Source organism: Plectropomus leopardus, chromosome 7 (genome assembly GCF_026936395.1).
Source record: "Plectropomus leopardus strain MGB_pleo_1.0 chromosome 7, ASM2693639v1, whole genome shotgun sequence".
Taxonomy (NCBI): domain Eukaryota; kingdom Metazoa; phylum Chordata; class Actinopteri; order Perciformes; family Serranidae; genus Plectropomus; species Plectropomus leopardus.
In genome coordinates this window covers 35,563,033-35,583,001 of record NC_142182.1, presented here as the reverse complement: position 1 = coordinate 35,583,001, position 19,969 = coordinate 35,563,033, and the positions used below count along the sequence as shown (strand labels likewise).

Genomic DNA, 19,969 nt, shown 5'->3' with positions numbered 1-19,969 from the left:
ACTACTAACTACTACTATTAACTAAATTTCGAGAAGTATTGGAATATTACGTGAAAGCAGTCATAATTTATTGAAAAAGGGGTCATATTAGATGAAAAAAGTTATTTAATGAAAGAAAAGATCATATGTGAAATTTACGAGTTTATTGAAATAAAGTTACGACTTAATACACGTAATATTGTGACATTTTCTCTTGAAATAGTATGAAGTTATCTTCATTAAATTATAACCTTTAATACTGTGGCTTTATTCTAGCAATCTCTAATTATTTTTCTCAATGTAGAGCTAATATTCCATCGTACATAAGCTACTTGTACAACAGCTACATGTTATGAGAGTTATATATTTGTATCTTATATTGGCATATACTGTGTATTTTGTATTTTCATTTAAGAATAGTTTTAACTCATTGAGCTGGCAGTGTTGCAAAGTAAATTAAAACAGATAAAGCAGCTTTTGTTTCTCAATACAATAGGTCTTGAAAAATGTGAAAAATCGCTTTGAAGCTAAATAATTTCGTTTTTTCCTTTGAGGCTGTCAATTTGAAGAAAACTAAGTGTTGCTCTAATTGTGGTTCCTTTAACTATGAATGCAATAACCTGTTATTTTTGCAGATTAGGGCTGCAGTTAGCAATTACTTTCCGGATAAATGGATTCTCCGTTTAGGCTATAAATGTCACGAAATTGTAGAAAATTTGCATGACACTTTTTTGAAGCCCATTGTGATGTCATCATCATTTTCTGAAACCAAAATCCAAAACTTAAATGATACAGAGTTTATTATCAGATAAGGCAAAGGAAAGCAAATCCTCACAACTGAGCAGATGGAAATGACTTAAACGGTTAATTGATTATCAAAATAACTACCATAATAACTTAAGGGAGTGATCTTTTCAGCTCTATAACATATTAAGTTCATGAATTTTTAATCAACTCCATGTGGGAAGGAATAATATATTTAAAACTGTGTACAATAAACAGAAATGTAACACATTTCTATAGGTTGACACACTGATCACAGGAGGATGAGTCTGTATGGTCTCAGGCTGTTACATCATTGGTGGGCATCCGAAACACAATGCAGAGTGACACCTCAGAAAAAAGACAAGCTAATTGTTATGCTGCTGCAGTTCAAAAGGCTACGAGAAGGTCAGTAAGCACACTCAGTGTTTACTAATCCATGTGTGACTCAGAAATACGGCAATTGCTGACTAGTTTCCTACGTCTTTTCGTCCACTCCCAACATGTGATCAGCTGCTGGGACATTTCTTGTTATTGTTTTACTTATCACAGTCATATTCTATTTGCACATGAAGATGCAATGATCTGAGTTCAAATATCGTCAAACTTCTAATAAAAGCCTGGTCCTAATTAAACGCACAGTCCCTTTTAATAGCCCGGTGAGGCGACACATTTTGACAAATAAAGACCTGTCTCAATTAGAGGCTCGGTCTGGTTACCATGCAGTTCATTTTTACAGAAGTTCTTTGGATGTATAAAACCGGGTTGTTGGCTACCTGCTGGTGTTAACATTAGTAAGCTGCTTAGATCACGCATCCAAACATGTATATATGTTTAAACTTTTGTCAATAAATGGACATGCTACTCACAATGTCAGCTTAGTAAAATTCTCCACAGTTTAATCATTTAGTTAATTTAAGTGAAACCACGTGTATCAAAAACGACCATATTATCAGCATAAGAGAGACGCAAAAAATAGATTAGCCGATGTACAATACTTTTTTTTTTTTTTAAATAGGGAAAAATGTCCAGTGAACTATATTCACAATGTATAATATAACAATAATATAATATTTAAAAATATTAGACAGGATTATTAGAATTTTTAAGCATTTCTTCGAATAATTTCTTACTTTGTTTCTTGACTTTTTGGTTTGTTTGTTTTTTAAAATTTCTTGGTTTTTTTTATTGTTTGTTTGAATTTTTTGGCAATTTTTTGGGGTAATGTTCTTGTACTTTTTTTTGTTAAGATATATTTTCGGGCTTTTTGCCTTTATTTGATAGGACAGATATAGCTTGAAAGGGGGAGAGGGGGTAGGGTGACATGCAGCAAAGGGCTGAGGCTGGAATTGAACCTGTAGCTGCTGCGGCAAGGACACAGCCTTTGTACATGGGACACCCACTCTACCAACTGAGTAACTGGACACCCCAGTTTTCTTGTACTTTTCACCGATTTCTTGCTGACTTCTGGGTCATTTCTTCTTTTGTTGCTTATTACCTAAGATTAAATCCTATTTGGTTGCAGTTAAATACATAATTTGATTATGTTTCCATTTTTTCTACAAAGGTTTTGTGTGAAAAGAATTAAAAGCTTGTCCCATATAGACTCCTGTCTCAAATATAAGCTTGGTGAGTTCAGTAATTTAAGCAAATAATAGCCCAGGCTATTAATTTAGGTTTTACAGTACAAATAATTAAGAATAAAAAAGAAACAGATACTGGAACTAAGTCTGTCATCATTAGGCTGGATTTCTGATAAACTGATGACCAGCATCTAAAAACATATAGCATGTGATGTTCTGAAGAAATGAAGCAAGAAAATTAAGCAAGATTTGCATGTGTTTATTGAACTTTCCTGTTTATCATGTTGCAGAAATATTGCAGTAACTTCCTATAATTCTGTGTGTCAGTAAAGTTGAAGTAAAATCATTCAGTATAAGCCTCTTTTGGATATAATATTCGTTCTATATCACAAGGTTTGAAAAATAATTGTCTCTGCCAGGATCAAGGAGCTTGTAATCTTTTTTACATTGGTCTCACAGGAATTCTCACCTCTCTGACAGATTTTTCTGCTGTTTCTACCTCTACACACTTTCTGTTTTATTTGCTGAGGCACCCTGAGTTTAACAGATTTTTATAATGGACTAAATCACAGGCTACTAAAGGAAATCACAGAGAGCCGCAGGGGTAGGCATTACTGAACGCTTCTTTTATTCCAGCCTGTAATAGTTACATGGCTGACTGTCACCGATTTGTTCTGTAAAATGAAGCCGACACTAAACTGCAACAAATAAAAAAATCCAAGTGTTTTATTAATGTGGTGATATGTAAAGCAGATCTGTTGTGTTCACTGGCCATAATACCTCAGCAAGGCAGCGAGTTCGCCAGCTGTGTTTGAGATGGGGCCGGCATCCGGCACGTCTAAAACCATTCTTTTCACACTGGGGTGTCACTCTTTCATGTTCTTTGGTTACATCAGTGTAAAATATGCTGCCTCTCAGTGGCCATCTGGGGAGGGCAGGTCTGGCCTGTGATAGTAAACGAGTGGATTACAGGGGTCAGTTTCTTGCTGGATGCACAAAGGGATGATGTAATGTGACAGCGCTGTCTGGTAGCTGCATGCCTACTGCAATGTCTACTGCATCAGCGTTAACAGAAGGTGAAATCACAGGGGTTTTAACTATCAGCTCTGCATGTCTGCTGGATTTGGGACAGTAACCACACTAAACTGATCACTCTACTGCTTGGGTCAGATACTGGAAGTCTCTGGCCTCCCTGGTGTGACGGATTTTCCTGATCAGAGGGAAACTGGAGCAGAGAGAACCTGGTATGTTGTACAGAGTGGAGGCTGGAAAAGCTGTAGAGGAAAAAGGAGGAGGGTGGGGGGTGGCTCTTGTGGTATTTTCCTGCATGCAGTCTGATCCTAAAACACAGGTGCAGCCTCCATGCAGTCCTCTCTGCCTTTGAGCATACCCCCACCCCCCCTTAACTCCCTGCTGCAAAGTGTTTGTCCATCTGATCCTCCATTAAATCCTGATTATTATGGATTTGTCTTTTTCCAACCTGTGATTTGCAAAGATGACGGGCTGCTAAAGGTTATCCGGTGAGGGTGTATATCTCGCAATGCAGCGTATTTGTTGGAAATCATAAGAATATTAAAGCAATGTGTAAATGGAGTTAAATTCAGTTTAAGCTGGTATTTGTGTTGTCAGATTTGCAGAAACTTCTATCTTAATCCTGCAGAACAGATAGTCCTTACTCTGAAATAAGGGGGAAAAACTAGGGCAAATATCACTGTCAAGACAACGATGACAAAGATGACAATACATGGGTTTAGTTTTACTTGATCTAACAGAAAATAACACTACAGTAGCCTACACTGTTTCATGACTCCTATCTCCCAAAGAGTGAACAACTATAAAAATAAAAAAAAGGGAGGGGGTCCACAGCTGAGATTTGGGGCTCCCAGCGGCGTCATGCAGAGCCGATCATTGTCTCTCACACACTTTCTAACTAGCCATTTCACAACATCCAGACAGCGGGTCGGGCCGTACGCAGCAGCAGCAGCAGCAGCTCTGCCCTCAGGGCTTTTTTCTCCCCGACGTCGACCATAACTAACAATTTGGATTCAGCGCGCGGATGAGGGCAATTACTGGACTTAATCTATCATAATGTCTCCTTTCCGATCGACCGATAATCAAATGAGTTAAGCAATGGCTGCAGAGATCTGAGTTCCCCTCCGGGTGGCTTGAAGTGGCTGTTTAAATGAATCCCAACTAACGAGAGAAAAAGAGCACTTTCGTTTCCCCGAGACGCAGATCGGTGGATACCATGCACGCACTGCTGGATTTAACACTCAGAAAGCCGCTGGGTACGTTTGATTTCGGATTACAGTGACACACAGGACGAGTTCGAGTTTTGTTTTGTTTTGGGTTTTTTTTTTAAAGGGGGAGAATTTTTAGAAGTCTGCTTCCTCTCACTCCTGTTCGCTGTCCTCAGGGTTCCTGCAGGACTCCCAGAGTCGCGGAGAGCCCATGCAGTCGCCAAGGTTGGTTTAGTTGGATTTTAACCTACATTTTATAAGTTTGTTTTACGCACGAATCTTGACGGTGTTTGCTTTTCTTGCTGGCGTTTCAAACCGTATCTGCGTGTTCTAAAATGTGTCTATTTTACAGCCAGATGTATACAGTCAGGGGAGCTGGATTTCGGCAATATCGAGAACTTGATCCATTTGCTGCTGTCACACAAAAATACACATGAATCACTTGACTCGTATCGTTTTAAATATCGATGGATGCTGCGCTATTTTATTAACCATATTGTATAAAGCATTTATTACTCTCAACATGCCGAATATTAAAAACAAAACAAAAAAAGGATGATCTTCTTTAGAGCGGTGCAACAATTGAAACGCGCCTGCTGGCTGCACATTTACACCTCTGAAAGCCTAATTGCATGACAGCATGTAATTAGACCAATAGCCGAGCTGTCCATAAAGATCAAATATAATGACAGGTTTGGGTGTCCTCATAATGCCATGTGCGTTTGTGTCATGATTTGAGGTTTCATATCAGAGCTCTTGACAAGCGCCATCTGTTGGAAAAGAGGATCAGTCCGCTGTGACCGTTAAGACACATGCACAGAAAAAAATGCAGGCTAGTGCAAATCATGAAACACTGGAGAAGAGCTGCAGCTCATCAATATTACTTACACGACAGCATATTTAGTGTGTGGAAATGTCAAAGTGGTGTCAGGTTTGACAGGTGATATCAGAGATTTAAAGCTGCTATTCATAATATTGGATTATATACTGTATTTATGGAGATGTTTTATTGTTTTTTTATGTCTCCTTTACCAGTCACAGCATTTGGAGAACCTTACTGGCCTCTGATGATGTCTCTGTAGAAATCTCTCTGTGGCAACATGTCCTAATTCATACATGATTTGCTTGATTCGCTAAAAAGAGGTGTTAGTAAACCCTATAGTTAAAAATCAATCAATTAAAAGGCCATCAAACAATCTATCGATTGATCCGTTACTAAAACTGTCGTTCAAAAGCCAAAACATAGCCGATGGCAAACGCTTCACAAGAAAAGGCTAATGAGGAGAAGAGGTTCTAACCTCATTTTGATTGGTGGTTGTCAAACTGATAAAATGAGCCATTGTGGTGAGAATAAGGGCTGCAGGTTATCATTATGTCCACCATAGATTGATTGTTAACTCTATAAAATATCAGAAAACAGTAAAAAATGGCATCACAATTTTCCAGAGCTTAAGATGATGTCTTCAAATTGCTTCTACAGCCCCAAAGCCAAAGCCTTTCATTTGACAGTGATTTGAAATGAGAAAAACAGTGGATCTTTGTACTTGAGAAGCTGAAACCATGAGAATGTCTGATATTTTTGCTCAACATGTGGCTTAATTGATTTTATTGATTATCAAAACAGCTGTTTAATCATTTTTTTTCCCCGTGAAATGACTGCTCTATTAATTGATTAATCATTTACACACTAAAACTATGATATTTCTTATTGGTAATAAAGAATAACTGTCCTAACTGAAGATTGATTTTGGACATCAAAATAAGTCGCTATCCATTAATATATATGTAAGAAATCTGTAAAATAATTAATTTCTCCAGGATCATTGTCACTAGAGCTGCAACAATGAGTCGGTTAATCGAATCATCGATTGAGAGAGAATTAACTATTTTGATAATCGAATAATCGTTTCAGACATTTTTCATGCAAAAATGTCAGACATTTGCGGGTCCTCGTCTCTTAAATTTGAGAATTTGCAGCTTTTCTTTTACATAGCCTGTATGACAGAGAATTAAGAGTCCTTGGGTGGACAAAAGAAGGAATTTGGACTCTGGTGGATAGTAATGAACATTTTTCTCAATTTTTTTAACCTTGTATAAACTATACAATTAACCGATTAAACGCAAAAATAATCTGCCGATAAATCAAAAATGAAAATTTTCTGTTGCAACCCTAATTTCACTGTCACTTTGCAAATTATTTCAGTCATCCATAAATATCTCTAGATATCTATTATTGAATACCAGAGCTTACCTGTTATTATTGGGATTTCAGAAATCTTTTCATGACAAATGCTCGGAAATGACTAATTATATGAGCAGGGTTGAAACATACCATATTAACATCTTGTTCATCATCTTTTTCCAGATGTGACACAGAAACAAGGATTCTAAGCTTTTCAAACGTACAGTTGACTAACATCTGTCAAACTTATATATATTTCTATGCCCTTAGAATGTCATAGGACAATATATTTTTCTAGGTTGCTTCTACATCCGTAGTGTTGCTACTAAAGTGCCAAAAAACTGTTCCACAATTATTCAAAACACATCACAGCCAGGCTTATACCTTTCAGCTGCAGTCATTGACTTCAGATGGGAATACATGGCGTATTGGAGCTGGAAATCAGTCTGCATAGGGCCACCCTTGTTGAAAACATGTGTAGGCTCAGACCTCATTGTACATAAATGTATCCATCATCCACCAGAGGGACAGCATTCACAAAGACGTTCACCGCGCTATGGAAAAACACTGTAGAGCCAGGCACAACCTGAGTGTGCAGCCATCCATCTGTGTGTATTTCGGTCTAAATGGCAAGAAAAGACGGCAGTACTGTGTCATTTGTACAAGACAATCAAAGGAGGTGCTATAAGAGGAGGGAATCACTGCCCACTCTCCTGATCAGTGGTAGAAATGTATTCAAATCCTTTAAACAAATATGCAAAAACGTACTGTACTTATGAATCTAAAGTCAAATCACTTCTTATGGTTCCTTGTCTTATTGTTGGTGTTTAAACTACAGCAATCCTTGTGGTTTGTTTTGCAAGTTAAATCTTTTTACCTTAAGTACATATTTCCATCCAGAGTGCAGCAGTTTTCATTGAGATCACACAGCTCATGCTCTCTGAATGTTAACGTAGAATTTTGGTCATTTGACAACTCAAGGACTAGTTTATAACACATGATTAGAGGCATATAACACGAAATGGGGTTTTAGATATTAATTCTAAATTCTCCTCCCCAATACTGAAACAAAACCTACACTCATGGTTTGATTTGATTCTTTTGGAGGTTAAATTTCATAATAACCCTTGTAGGTCGCCCATTTTTATATTTACCCTTTGTCAAGCTGACAATGCACCGGAGAGTTAGACAGTATCACACATTGAGCTGAAACTCTGGCGATATCAATGTGTCAGTCAATGGAAAATTAACTGCTAATTATTTTGATAACTGACTAATCATAAAGGGATAATCATAGCAAAAGTGCTGTATTTATGATAGTTCCACTTTGTTAAACATGAGAAGTTGTTTGCCATGTATGAAAACTAAATCCTTTAGGTTTAAGACACAAAACAACCAGTTTGAATATGCCAGCTTTGGCTTTCAGAAACTGTAATGGACAATTCTTATTATTTTCTCACATTTTATAGACAAAATTAGTAATTAAGGCCATGTTTAGAAAGAATGGCCCTACAAAAAATGGAAAAGTCTTTCATTTGCGGTTCAAAAAAATCTGTTCATATAACATTGTGAGAACGCCCCTTTTGTACACGGATCCATGAAAATGACCAAAAACGCTGTAGTTTGCATGCCAGGCCAGTAGTTGGTGGTGTAACTTTGTAATGGCACACTACAGAAGAACACCATGCGCCTGTAGTGTGGGCGTGAAATCACCGTTGTCACAGGATCCACGCATTGCCAGTTCTCGCAGCGACAGACAGGATGGCATTTTCAAAAGATTTCACCCTGGAACCCGGATTCACAGATTGCATTTTCAGGCCCTCAAAATGCTTTTGTAATGTGAATGAAAGGCCGAACAATAACCAAAGTTTAACGTTTTATGAAAGTACCCTTGCTGTTTAACGGCCACTAAGAAAATGAGCAGATAAATCTTTAAGAAACGTACGAGTTAGTTCAAGCCCTAATTATGTATATTCTTGAACAGCTTGTTCCAGTTCTATACATGAATGTCAAGACTGCTTGTTCTTACAGTTTCACTATTTCATCACGCGTATATCGTAATTAGGGCTGTCAGCATCAACATGTGATGCAACTAAGGTCTTTAATAACTTTTTTTTTAAATCAAGTCAATCACAGGCCAACATCCCTGCTCTAAGAGGCTATACAGAGCTGAGTTTCAAAGCTATAGTGATGACACAGTTACCATATGAAACTGGAAGACTAGAGGAAGTGGTACAAACCACGTCACGCTAGCTTCCCAAGAAGTGGGATGAATAAAAACAAAGTTGGGCTAAATTTTGGTGACAGAAAACTGGCATTGTCATTTCACAGGGGTCCCTTGATTTCTATTCTCAAGACATTTGAATAAAAATTAATTCTATGGGTACCCATAAGTCTCTTCTTTACAAACATGCCCACTTTATGCTAGTCCCATGCAGGACCTTTAAACTGTTTTGAAATGATCTAAAATTAAGTTTGACAAATTTAGCATTTTTATAAAATTTTAGAGTTACCACTCTAATGTAAAACAGAGTTGATTGGGCTTTGGTTGCTCTATGTAAGCTAACTGCTCTACCAGTGCTGGGTTGAAAAGGATAACTTGGCTTGCAGCCACCATTTCTGGTGATGCACATATGGCACAGGTGTGCCAAACACAGTAGTGAGAGCTGATATGAATGTCAAATCATATAATCTACAGCTTTTAGGGAATAAACGTGACATTTTCGTCAAATGTTGTTGGTTCTTTTCCTCCTCTTAGCTCTGTATTACTTTCAGCACGCTCTGTAGAGAATGGCACTGGTGACGCCTCTCTCAGGGCTGTGAGGACGAGTACTCTGCGGGTCGCTAAGACTCGGTCGTCGTCGAACAAGTCTGCACATTGAGTTGTAATTTGAAACTTGGAGAGGGGGTTTAAGGGCAGAACAGGCAGCCGTGATTGGTTCAGTGTGTCCGCTGGCTAACACAGGCTGCACCTTCTCGACACTCCCTAAAAGGAAGACAGATTGCCTGGCTTCTCTCAGCCGTTTGTCCCGCATTGAGTGTTAGCTAGCTAACTGAGCTGTAGCGGCTGAGCCAAACATCATACTAAAGAGGCCAAAAATACAAAAACTTCTCACCACATAGTGATGAAAAGGCGGGAGCGACTTCAGGCCTCTTTTATGGACTTTTTGTGGGTTTTCTCAGCGAGGACTCGGCGGCTCTAACTCTTCTCCTCTGTCCTTCCTTAATCCGGTTTGACCAGGGAGAGGAGTGAAGTGCGACCCCGAGCTGGATGGATGGTTATGGGGAAAAGAGGAAGACCCTCGGCGCTTGACGTGTGCAGAGTCCTTGCGGTGTTTCTCTCCCTCCTCCCCTCCGGTAAGATGCTACTTTCTTACTTGTAAATTAAAAAGTTAAAGTTTTTAAAAAGGCGACCGGCTGTTTCACTGCTATAGTTTAAATTACTGCTATGGCTGGAAATACTGCTATAGTTTAAATTACCTAACGTCATTACATGTTAAACGTAAACGTAACGTAACAGTTTTTGCGTTCACGAACTACTTTTTCACTTTTGCGAGCAAAGTCGCCAAGTTCCGCAACTACTTATGAGCCGAAATATTTTGGTGACATAATAAATGAACTACAGATACTAAGTGCACTTAAAAATGATGAGGGTTTTTTTTGTTTGTTTTTTGTTTTTGTTTTGCTAAAGTTCGCAAATTGTGTTAAAGTAGCGAAATGTGTATCCTCCGTCGTACAAATCAATTGGTATCCCACAAAACTCCATGAAAAAAAATATTCAAATTCACTGGTTCAGAGATTTAGGGCGAAGCGCTTACTTACAGACGCCTGGAAAAGGTTGGATGTTTGGAAAATATTACAACAGGCTTAAGAGTGAGCAATCATGCCATTGCAAGGCAAAGCTCGACTAGTTTAAGTGTTTTGTGTTATTTTATTTTATTAGAGGAAGGCAAAACAAAGTGAGAGGTCTCTTTGGAGCTCCTGCAGCCCTCAGCCCTTGTTTTGTTTGGGGGATGGTGCATGCCTCAGTATTTCACTTAGGCTCCTTGAAATAACTTTATTTTTCAAACTTCAAGTTGGCATAAATTTTGAGATGTTTTGATTTATGCCCTTGAAATTAAAAGACATTTTCTTGCTCAAAATGTGATGGTGGTATTATGGTTTGCATTTGCCTGTTGAAATGTTTAAAGTCCACCAAAAAAAAGCAATTCTGGACATGATTTTCAAAAGGTCCAGTGAGCTTTAGAAGAGGCAGCGTAATGTTACATAAGAAATCCATATTTTGCATTTAAAGTGACTTAATATCCATGTAATATGACAATTAAAGTGAGCCACTTTTTGCAGTGGGGACACCTCATTCAACTCACCTTGCACACTTGCCAAACCCTTATCAGTTTCCCTCTTAAGTCACTTACTGTCAAACAACAAAGTGATAATGCACTGATCGTCAAGATCTAGATTAATTTATTGCCATCCATCAAACGGCTGGTAAACGCAGAGGCAGTGTGGGTGTTGGAGGGAGAGCTGCGGTCAGGAGAGATATTGTTTAAAGTGTGACTTCAAAGTGTTGATATTGCTTTCCCCCCTCCCTTGAGACACTGGGTGAAACTTCTCACAGCCCATTCAAATACTTATATTAGTCAGAGTTAATACTGGTCAAACATGGTGTGGCAACAGGGCATCCTGAGAAATGTTTAAAGAATGTTTGTGTAAAGAGTTGGCCGGATGTGGCAATAAAGCTGGAGACAACAATCTACGGTCAAGCGGCTTTTACTATCACTAAAGGTGCAGATTGGGATCTCAAATGGCATTTATACTTTTACATAAACTCTAAGCCACTGGGTGTGAAATGGAAGTACGCTACAATTACCCAGGTTGACCCAAGGGAGGTTCAGACCTGCTTTTATGCTTTTCTATATAAAGGTTTAGTTCACCATTTGCTCAGAATTACAAAGTTTCATGCTGTAAAAATGTACAAGTATAGATGTAATTTGTCAGTTTGAATGGTTCATAAACAAACTCAGCAGCAACATACAGTACGATTATGCTATCCTTATCTAGTCCATCCTTTAGCGTTTGAGTATTTTTTACAATTTTTTAACCAGATTCCAAATGACAGACAAAGCAAAGTATGTGGCAAAAGATAGGAACTACAGTTTTGTTACAATTATTATAATGCGTATAATTTGAAATGTAGTATGTAAGAAAAGTAAGACTACATTTGGCACTGCAGCCTCACAGCAATGGCTGTCTAAGCATTGGCATTCGTTTGCATTCATGATAGCTAGTTGGAAAAAAATCTTGATTATTCTTGTTTTAGATACTGTATTATATGGATTTTCAGTTTTTGAACTGCTGCCTACAACAAGCAAAATCTATTTATAACTTTTCTGTGTCATTATCATGTTTCTCTGGCTTCTTTTGTTAACCCATGTCTTGTTCCTCCCTGACAGCGACTCTGCAGTGCAAGATCCTCAAGTGTAACTCTGAATTTTGGGCCTCCACCTCAAACTCTGGACCAGAGGAGGAGTTTTGCACCGCGCTGCGGGCATACAACAGTTGTGTACGCCGGACTGCGCGTACCTGCAGGGGGGACTTGGCATACCACTCCGCCCAGCATGGCATAGAGGATCTCATGAGCCAACACAACTGCTCCAAGGAGGGGCCCACTTCCCAACCTCGTGCCCGCACCCCACTTCCTCCTCCGCCCCCGCCGCTCCTGCCCGACAGCCAGGAACGCTCAGATGGCCCCGAAGTGTGCCACTATGAGCGCAGTCTTCCACGCAACACAGCGCCGCCCAACTACACCCACTGTGGCTTCTTTGGAGACCCACACCTCCGGACATTTGGTGACGACTTCCAGACGTGTAAGGTGGAAGGAGCCTGGCCACTCATCCACAACAAATACCTGTCCGTCCAGGTGACCAACACACCTGTAGTGCCGGGGTCTCTGGCCACCGCCACGAGCAAGGTGGGGATTCCTCCTGTTTGTCCTGTATCCATGTCAGTATGGTCCACTTAGGTTAGAAACTACAACTCTACTGAACATGTAGTTTATTAACAAGGGCTGCATCTAACAATAATGTTAATTTATCGACTCATCTGATGATTATTTTCTCCATTAAATACACAATTTTCCCCTGTGACATCCTCATATGTCTTGTTTTGTCTGACCAACAGTCCCAAACCTCAAAATATGTGGTTTGATATTCAATTTAAGACAAAGAAATGCACATCTGAGAAGCTGGAACAAGCTTAATAATCAACTAACCAACCAGTCGTTTCAGCACTACAATCAACAGACAAATATTCATCCACAACTGTGATAACCAGTTAATCACTGAAGTCATTTATAAGTATTTATCTGATTTTTATCATTTTATTTTGAATATGTGTTGAGTTTGGACTGTTGGTAAAACAAACAACAGAACAAAAAATCATTTGTGCGATGTAAATGTGTGAAAAATTAGCATTTACTGACATTTTCTAGGCTAAATCATTTTTAAATATCAACAAGTTAATCTGAATTTATGACAATCGTTAGTTGCACCTTGATGTGTTGATTTTGTTTTTGTTCTTGGTGACTTTTTGTCAGTGCTGCATTTAAACATCTTGCCGTTCATATTTTAGTTTGTGTCCATGTGGTCTGCTGGTGAGAGCTGCCTCTGTCAGACTGGACTCTGGTTAGTGTTTGGATGAGGTCCATAATAACAGATAAAGAAGCCAAACCCAGCCCAATCGCAAAGATCTTGATAAGCTTTATAAATGATATGTTAGTGTTAGAACAGCAGGGCTGCGTCAAATGTTAACACGAGGCTCCATTTTCACTTTTCACAGTGGACAGCTCAGGCTGATGTTTGGCCTACTTAGAACAGAGTCCATGCTGAGCACACTACATGAAGGAGTGTTGTGTCTGCACGAAATTGTAGATATTTTCGTGACATTATGAGATATTTTCTTTTATAGATTTATCAGCAGCACATTCCTCAGGATTGTTGTTTTGTTTAATGGTGCATCTCTTAGTTTGCTGTTTCTGAAATGGCTTTCAGTAAAACTCGAGGTCAAAAACAAAGACGTAGGAGTTTTTGTTGTTGGCATATTAAAGTAGAGTTGGTCTAGATTTGGCAAAGTTTTGACAGCTGTGATTGTGGACCACAGCCACTTTGCAGAGTATCACAACTGATGTATTTAGACTGAGGTATAAGAGGACTTTGTCCTTAATCACATTCGTTGAAAGTATAATTTTCTGCAATCAGGGTTTCTTAATGACACTCTATTAAGCGTTTGTGGGATTTTAGCTTTTAAAGTAATGACATTTCTTTATGTTGCTGTTCTTGGAAGCAAATGAGACAGCTTTTTTAAGATCTTGATTCTGGACAAAGGAAAAACAAGGCAGCAGCCAATGCCACCTGTGCAAACAAGGCCCCTCTGGTAAAAAGATCTGCATTAGCAGAGCTCTGTGTTGCTGCATTGCTCTGGCTACAGCAAATAAAACTGTCTGGTTATTTTCATCTTCATTCTGATGCAGGGATAATAGAGGCATTTTTCTTTTGTTTGTTTTCATTAAAAGCTTTAGAAATGATCCAGGGAAGAAAACAGAAGTTAATGTAGGTGGGAAATGTTACCCGAGGGAAGGGGGGAATGGAGACAGAGCTGGTGCAGCAGAGGAACTGTCAGGCTAATATAGTATTCTGCAGACGTCCCCCCTGTCCTCTGTCCCAAGTGAGCAGACATCAGAGTCTCTAGGCTGTCCTGACAATGGCTCATTGGTGTCCTGATGAAACCAAGCTTGCAGAGTCCTGAGCGGTCTCACTTAATTAGCTGCAGAGTATATCACTGCGTCCTGGCCCGACGCCACTCCCTGGAGCATAGTTCTGGGGTTCACAGGCAGGTTCTTCAGCGCTATGAATGGATCGTCTTTGTGTCTGCAAACTGAGGCCTGATTTTTACATGGCCGAGACTCGTGTTTTTTGAGGGCGTTTACCTTGGCCTCCCCCATGTTGAGCCAGCGCTGAAATGTGACACTTAAGCAGGGTTATGGGGTGGATGGCACATATTGCACAAACTTTTACAAAAGTTTAAGCACTTCCTTTTTTTAAAAAAAAAAATGTGATGCTTAAATTTTAATATTAATTGCTTCAGATTCTGTTGTGACCCAAAAAAAAACAGCAACTAATGATTGAATACTTGCATTAATGATATTTTTTCCACTTTCTGTCCCCCTGCAGCTGACAATCATCTTTAAGAACTTCCAGGAGTGTGTGGATCAGAAGATGTATCACGCAGAAACAGATGAGCTGCCAGCTGCGTTTGCAGATGGCTCAAAGAACGGAGGGGATCGCCACGGGGCCAACACCCTACGCGTGGTGGAGAAGGTTCCCGGGCAGCACGTGGAGATTCAGGCCAGGTACATAGGAACAACCATAGTGGTGCGGCAGGTCGGCCGCTACCTGACCTTTGCTGTGCGGATGCCGGAGGAAGTCGTAAACTCGGCCGAGGAAGGTGATAACCAGGACTTGTACCTGTGTCTTCACGGCTGTCCCGCCAACCAGCGCATCGACTTCAGGAACTTCAAGGCTCGAGCAGCGGAGGCCCACAGCGCAGGAAGGAGCAGGAGCGGCACGGCGGCACACGGCTTCACCTATCAGTCCGCCAAAGCCAAGTGCAAAGAGCGGCTACCAGTGGAGGACCTGTACTTTCAGTCCTGCGTGTTTGACCTCCTCTCCTCTGGAGACATAAACTTCACCATGGCAGCCTACTACGCCTTTGAGGATGTGAAAATGCTCCACTCAAATAGCAAGAGATACCACATCTTTGAAAAGGATGCTTTTACGGGAAACGCAGCACAGATGGGCAAAGATTTCCCGTCACTCCTCTTCATTAACCTCCTTGCTGTCTTATTGTGGATTGAGTGTTGCACAGTTCATCTATAGTCCCTTTACAACAGTGTCGTCATGGTGCATCTGTCAGTGAGTGTTAGTACCATCGCTGTGTCGTCCATCGGCTTCTCTCCTCTGCTCCGGCTCTGTGATGTGACCGTTGGTTTGCCAGCAGGGCCGTCGTAGCCCCCAGTCTCATTTTAGTAGTATTGTCATGTCTTGACTTCAGTCTGATGACGAGGCGAGGTCACCGTGCTCCCACCTATCATCACATGTGTTTAGCTGCTTCATGGGACTGGTCTTTGATGAGAGCAGCGGTGAGAGAGCCCAGCCACTCCAGAGCTCAGGATATCCACCTGGGATTAAATCCCACATTCTCAGCGGCCGTGCATACCTATGGGAAGCCGGACAAGATGATCTTTTGCAGAAAGAAGAGTTTGCTGATCCTCCCTCCCCCCCGATCCACTCATTGGTGCCAAGCCAGTGAAGCTCTCCGTGGCTCATGTGGCAGAGCGGGAGGACCTGACAGGGGCTTTTGTTAACCTAAGGCCAGAAGCAGCTCTATGTTTGATTAGTTTCCAGCTTTGGAAAAGCCTGAGCCTTTTGGAGGAAGCACTCAGCCAAAAGGATGTCAGAGCAGCGTCTCCAGTTGTCTGCTGTGGAGATTAATGGGTCATATTGTTAGGTTGTGTGTGTGTGTGTGTGTGTGTGTGTGTGTGTGTGTGTGTGTGTGTGTGTGTGTGTGTGTGTGTGTGCGCGCGCACGTTAGTGCAACATGTGTGCAGAATTCAGCGTCAGTGGTTAATTTTGCGTGTTTGAGGGTGCAGGAGTTCGCAGAAACAAGATCGCTAATCTCCAGTGGGAGAAACCTTTCCCATGTTTTTTCAGTTGCACCCAAAAAATTAGCAGAAATAGAAAAGATGAGGCGCTCCAACGGTCTGTCAAAACGACCCCTTATCAGCCAAGTAGCAACTCCCAAAAGAGAACTGATAAAAATAATCTCTTTTCATTTTTCATAAAGACTTCCAGTCTATTGTTGGAGCTGTTGATCAGACCGTGTTTTGTATCTGTGATGTGAATGTAGCTGACAAGAAAAGCAACAGAATAAACTTAGCTGAGGGCACTTCATAGCGTTTACAGAATGTAGATCAACCAATCAAACTGAGACACCTCTTTGATAGCAGTTTGTAAATTTAAACTCCATTTCGAGCCGCAGTGGTGTAGATGCTGTTAGTATTAGCTATAAAGACGTCACCTCCAGTCACTTCAGCGCTTTATAGACTCGCAGTGTGCTGACCTGACTGTGGCTCGGTGCGTAAATGATAAGCATATGTCTGTAGACGTGATTTCATGGCTTAAGTCATTGCCAAAGAACAAGCCCTTGTGCCAACATTTCCCTTACTACTAAATTTCCAGCTTTCAGTCTTAAATATTCACACTGGGGGGGGGTTCTTAACAGTATATAACTGGTGTTTGTGGGTGAATTTGCAGTACAGTAACACACTGTAAACGCAGCGTTAGTTTCCGTTTTAGCACTCTCACCTTTGCTTTTCTTGTGTTTCATGATAACACTTTCCATTTGAACTTTGGCTGCAGTACCTGCTAATGTGTAAGTCCTCCCTGTTACTCCTCGGGCACACTTTTTCAGTCATTTATCCTTTACACTGAAGTATTCGGCAGGCCTTACTACTGCTATTTGGAACATGTAATGGTGCAGTTTGACTAAAAAGAAAAAAGAAAATCATACAAACAAGTGATTGTAATGTTGAATCTTGTGTTAATAGATGTAATTTGTGTTGTGAGTTTTACAGTATATGGTTCTACAAGTGAAATGTGAGATTGTACATACGTTTTGTGAGTTTAAAATTTGTATATTACCAGTTGTGTTTTGAATCTATCACTCCTGTTTTTGTACATCAGATGTTTTGGTGAATGTGAAACTTTTTTTTAATTTGAAAAGGGATTTTTTGCAGAAGCATGAACACCACAGAACAAACTAGTCTTTACTTTGTACAGTATACTAGCCTGGAGGACGTGATAACACGCTGGTTGTCATCACTTGATGTAAACCATCCTGAATGCAGCCCACCTCATCTAGAAAGGGAATGTAGGAACATGTTCTGGGGTGCTCATGTTTCTGAGTTTAAAGCACTTTATGTTTTCTTTATCCATTTAGCTCTTATTTTGTTTGTGTCGGACTTGTAATGGTAGAAAAGAGTTTAAAAATAATAGCTGAATGGGAAATGCCAGAAAGATCAAACTGTATTTGTATGTAAAGCAATTGTGGTGCCACACACCAGCTGTTTATAATGTAAATTATTTATTGAATTAAAGAAAATGTCTTGTTAATGAGGTGCCGTTTTGTCTCTGTTTGTGTGAGAGCATTTTTTAAAATTGGCCTGTGTGTGTTTTCTTACGAAAATGTGCAGTGTTTGACTGCCCCCTGCTGTAAAGACGTAGTGGTGAACATGAGCAGATATTTGAAGTAAGACGCCTCAAGAACGTTCCTAAATTTTGACTTATGAGTCAAAAAACTATGAAATCTTAGTGTAAAGTAAAATGAAAAGTTTTGTATTAAATAACTGAACATGACTTTACCCCAAATTTAAAGATACTCTGTAGGATTTTCTGTAATAAAAAATAATAAATCAAATCCCTCCTAATCATCATATATAACATGGTAGAAGTGTGTGGCAATGTATTACTTCTGCAGATACTCTGCCTGTATTTTCTTATTTTTTCCTAATTTTCTGTGTTCGGGACGTTTATTGGTGTGCTCAGGTGAGATGGTCTTTACAAAGAAAACATTCCTTAGTTAGTCCTCAATTTTTTCACTGTTATGTTATACAGGTTAGTTGACAGAGGGTAGTGAAACGCACATCACGTGGGGCTATCAAAAACTAGCACGTGGGGGGGTACTTGGCCTTGCATCAGTGTTTCGGTAGCTGGACCGATTTAGTTTGCATCTACATGAATTCCAGGACTCAAGGTTTCCCAGGAGAACATGGTATTGTAACAAGATGAACAGCGTTATTCACTTCACCAGCGAGGCCAATCTGAGGTTTGCTTTTCCTTTTACTTAAGCTGGGGAGCACGTTCATTAGCAGAGAATCCTGCGTGGTCTACCTTGAAGCACGATTCTTTAGTGCAGACCAATGCTAGAGAGGACTACTGCCAGAGGAGGTAGATTTGCTAGGATTATGGTCATAAAGTTGTGCTAGTTGTGTACCAATGATTTCTCCTGCTGTCTCCTCTATTCACTCTTAACTAAGGAGGTCTCTGAAGACCTCTTTAACAATTTTTGAGCTGGAGACCAGGTCTGAACATTATATTAAAATTATAAACACCATTCTTATTCCTTGTATTAAATGGATTAAAATTATTACGATTTAATTGTGTTTCAAGGTCCAGTGTGTAGGATTTAGTGGCTTCTAGCAATAAGAAAGGAGTGAAAACTGAAAGGAGTGCCAAGCCACTTTCCTTCTACTGAACTACACCCACCAAAGATCACAGTGCAGAAGGAAGCGTGCATCTACTCATGGACAAGGGGCTTGTGTCAATACAGTGCAAGATGTAAACATTATCAGCATCCTCCTGCATTCAGATGTCTTTCAAAAGCATTTAAACTTCAGAAGTTTGACTTTTTTAGAATTTTTGGGGGAAAAAGACAGTGAGCAACTTTGCAAGAAATATCCCACAAATTGCAAGAAATTAGTCAAACAAGAAAATTACGTGAAATTTTGCCTAAAAGAAAAAACTATGGAGTTATTTTTGTTTTTCAGACCATGATACAAAATTTATACTATTTATTTTAGACTATTACTATTTAGAAATTTCTGTGGTCATTTTCTTGTTTGTTTTTTTCTTATTTTTCTTCTTTTATTTCCATTTTCAGGTAATTTTCTTTTTCAGATCTTGCAGTTTCTTTTTTTTTTTTTTTTTTTACCAATTTTTAAGTTTCCTTCTTCCCATGTTTTCAAGCCAATTTACCCAAGTTTCAAAGGGTTAACCGGGCTATTACCTTTTGGAAAGAGACACTGCTGTTGAGTGTTTCAAATGTCTTCTTTCTTTCTTTTTTGGCATTTTAAGCACCATAAGCTGAGTGCCATCTAGTGTCTCAACAGCTGACATCTCCAACACTCTGAAACTTACACCAAAACAATTGAGATTGATAGTGCAACAGGTAAGAGGAAAAATGTGTTTTCGACTTTGGGGTGAACTGTCCCTTTAAGACCAAACTCTTAAATAAAAAAAAAAAACAAACATCCCTGGCAATGCAAAAATCATAACAAAATGCATTCATCAGGAAGATTTAAGTCAAGTAAAAGTAAATGTCAGTACATA

General features: G+C 39.7%; 1 protein-coding gene across 1 annotated transcript; it reads left to right on the top strand.

The window, feature by feature from the left end:
- Positions 1-4,240: 4,240 nt before the first annotated feature.
- Positions 4,241-17,974, top strand: rgma (repulsive guidance molecule BMP co-receptor a). Its single transcript, XM_042496743.2, has 5 exons — positions 4,241-4,612; positions 4,741-4,789; positions 9,988-10,103; positions 12,200-12,717; positions 14,975-17,974. The coding sequence occupies exons 1-5, from the start codon at positions 4,573-4,575 to the stop codon at positions 15,677-15,679; spliced, it is 1,428 nt and encodes a 475-aa protein (XP_042352677.1). The 5' UTR covers positions 4,241-4,572; the 3' UTR covers positions 15,680-17,974.
- The last annotated feature ends 1,995 nt before the right edge of the window (positions 17,975-19,969 follow it).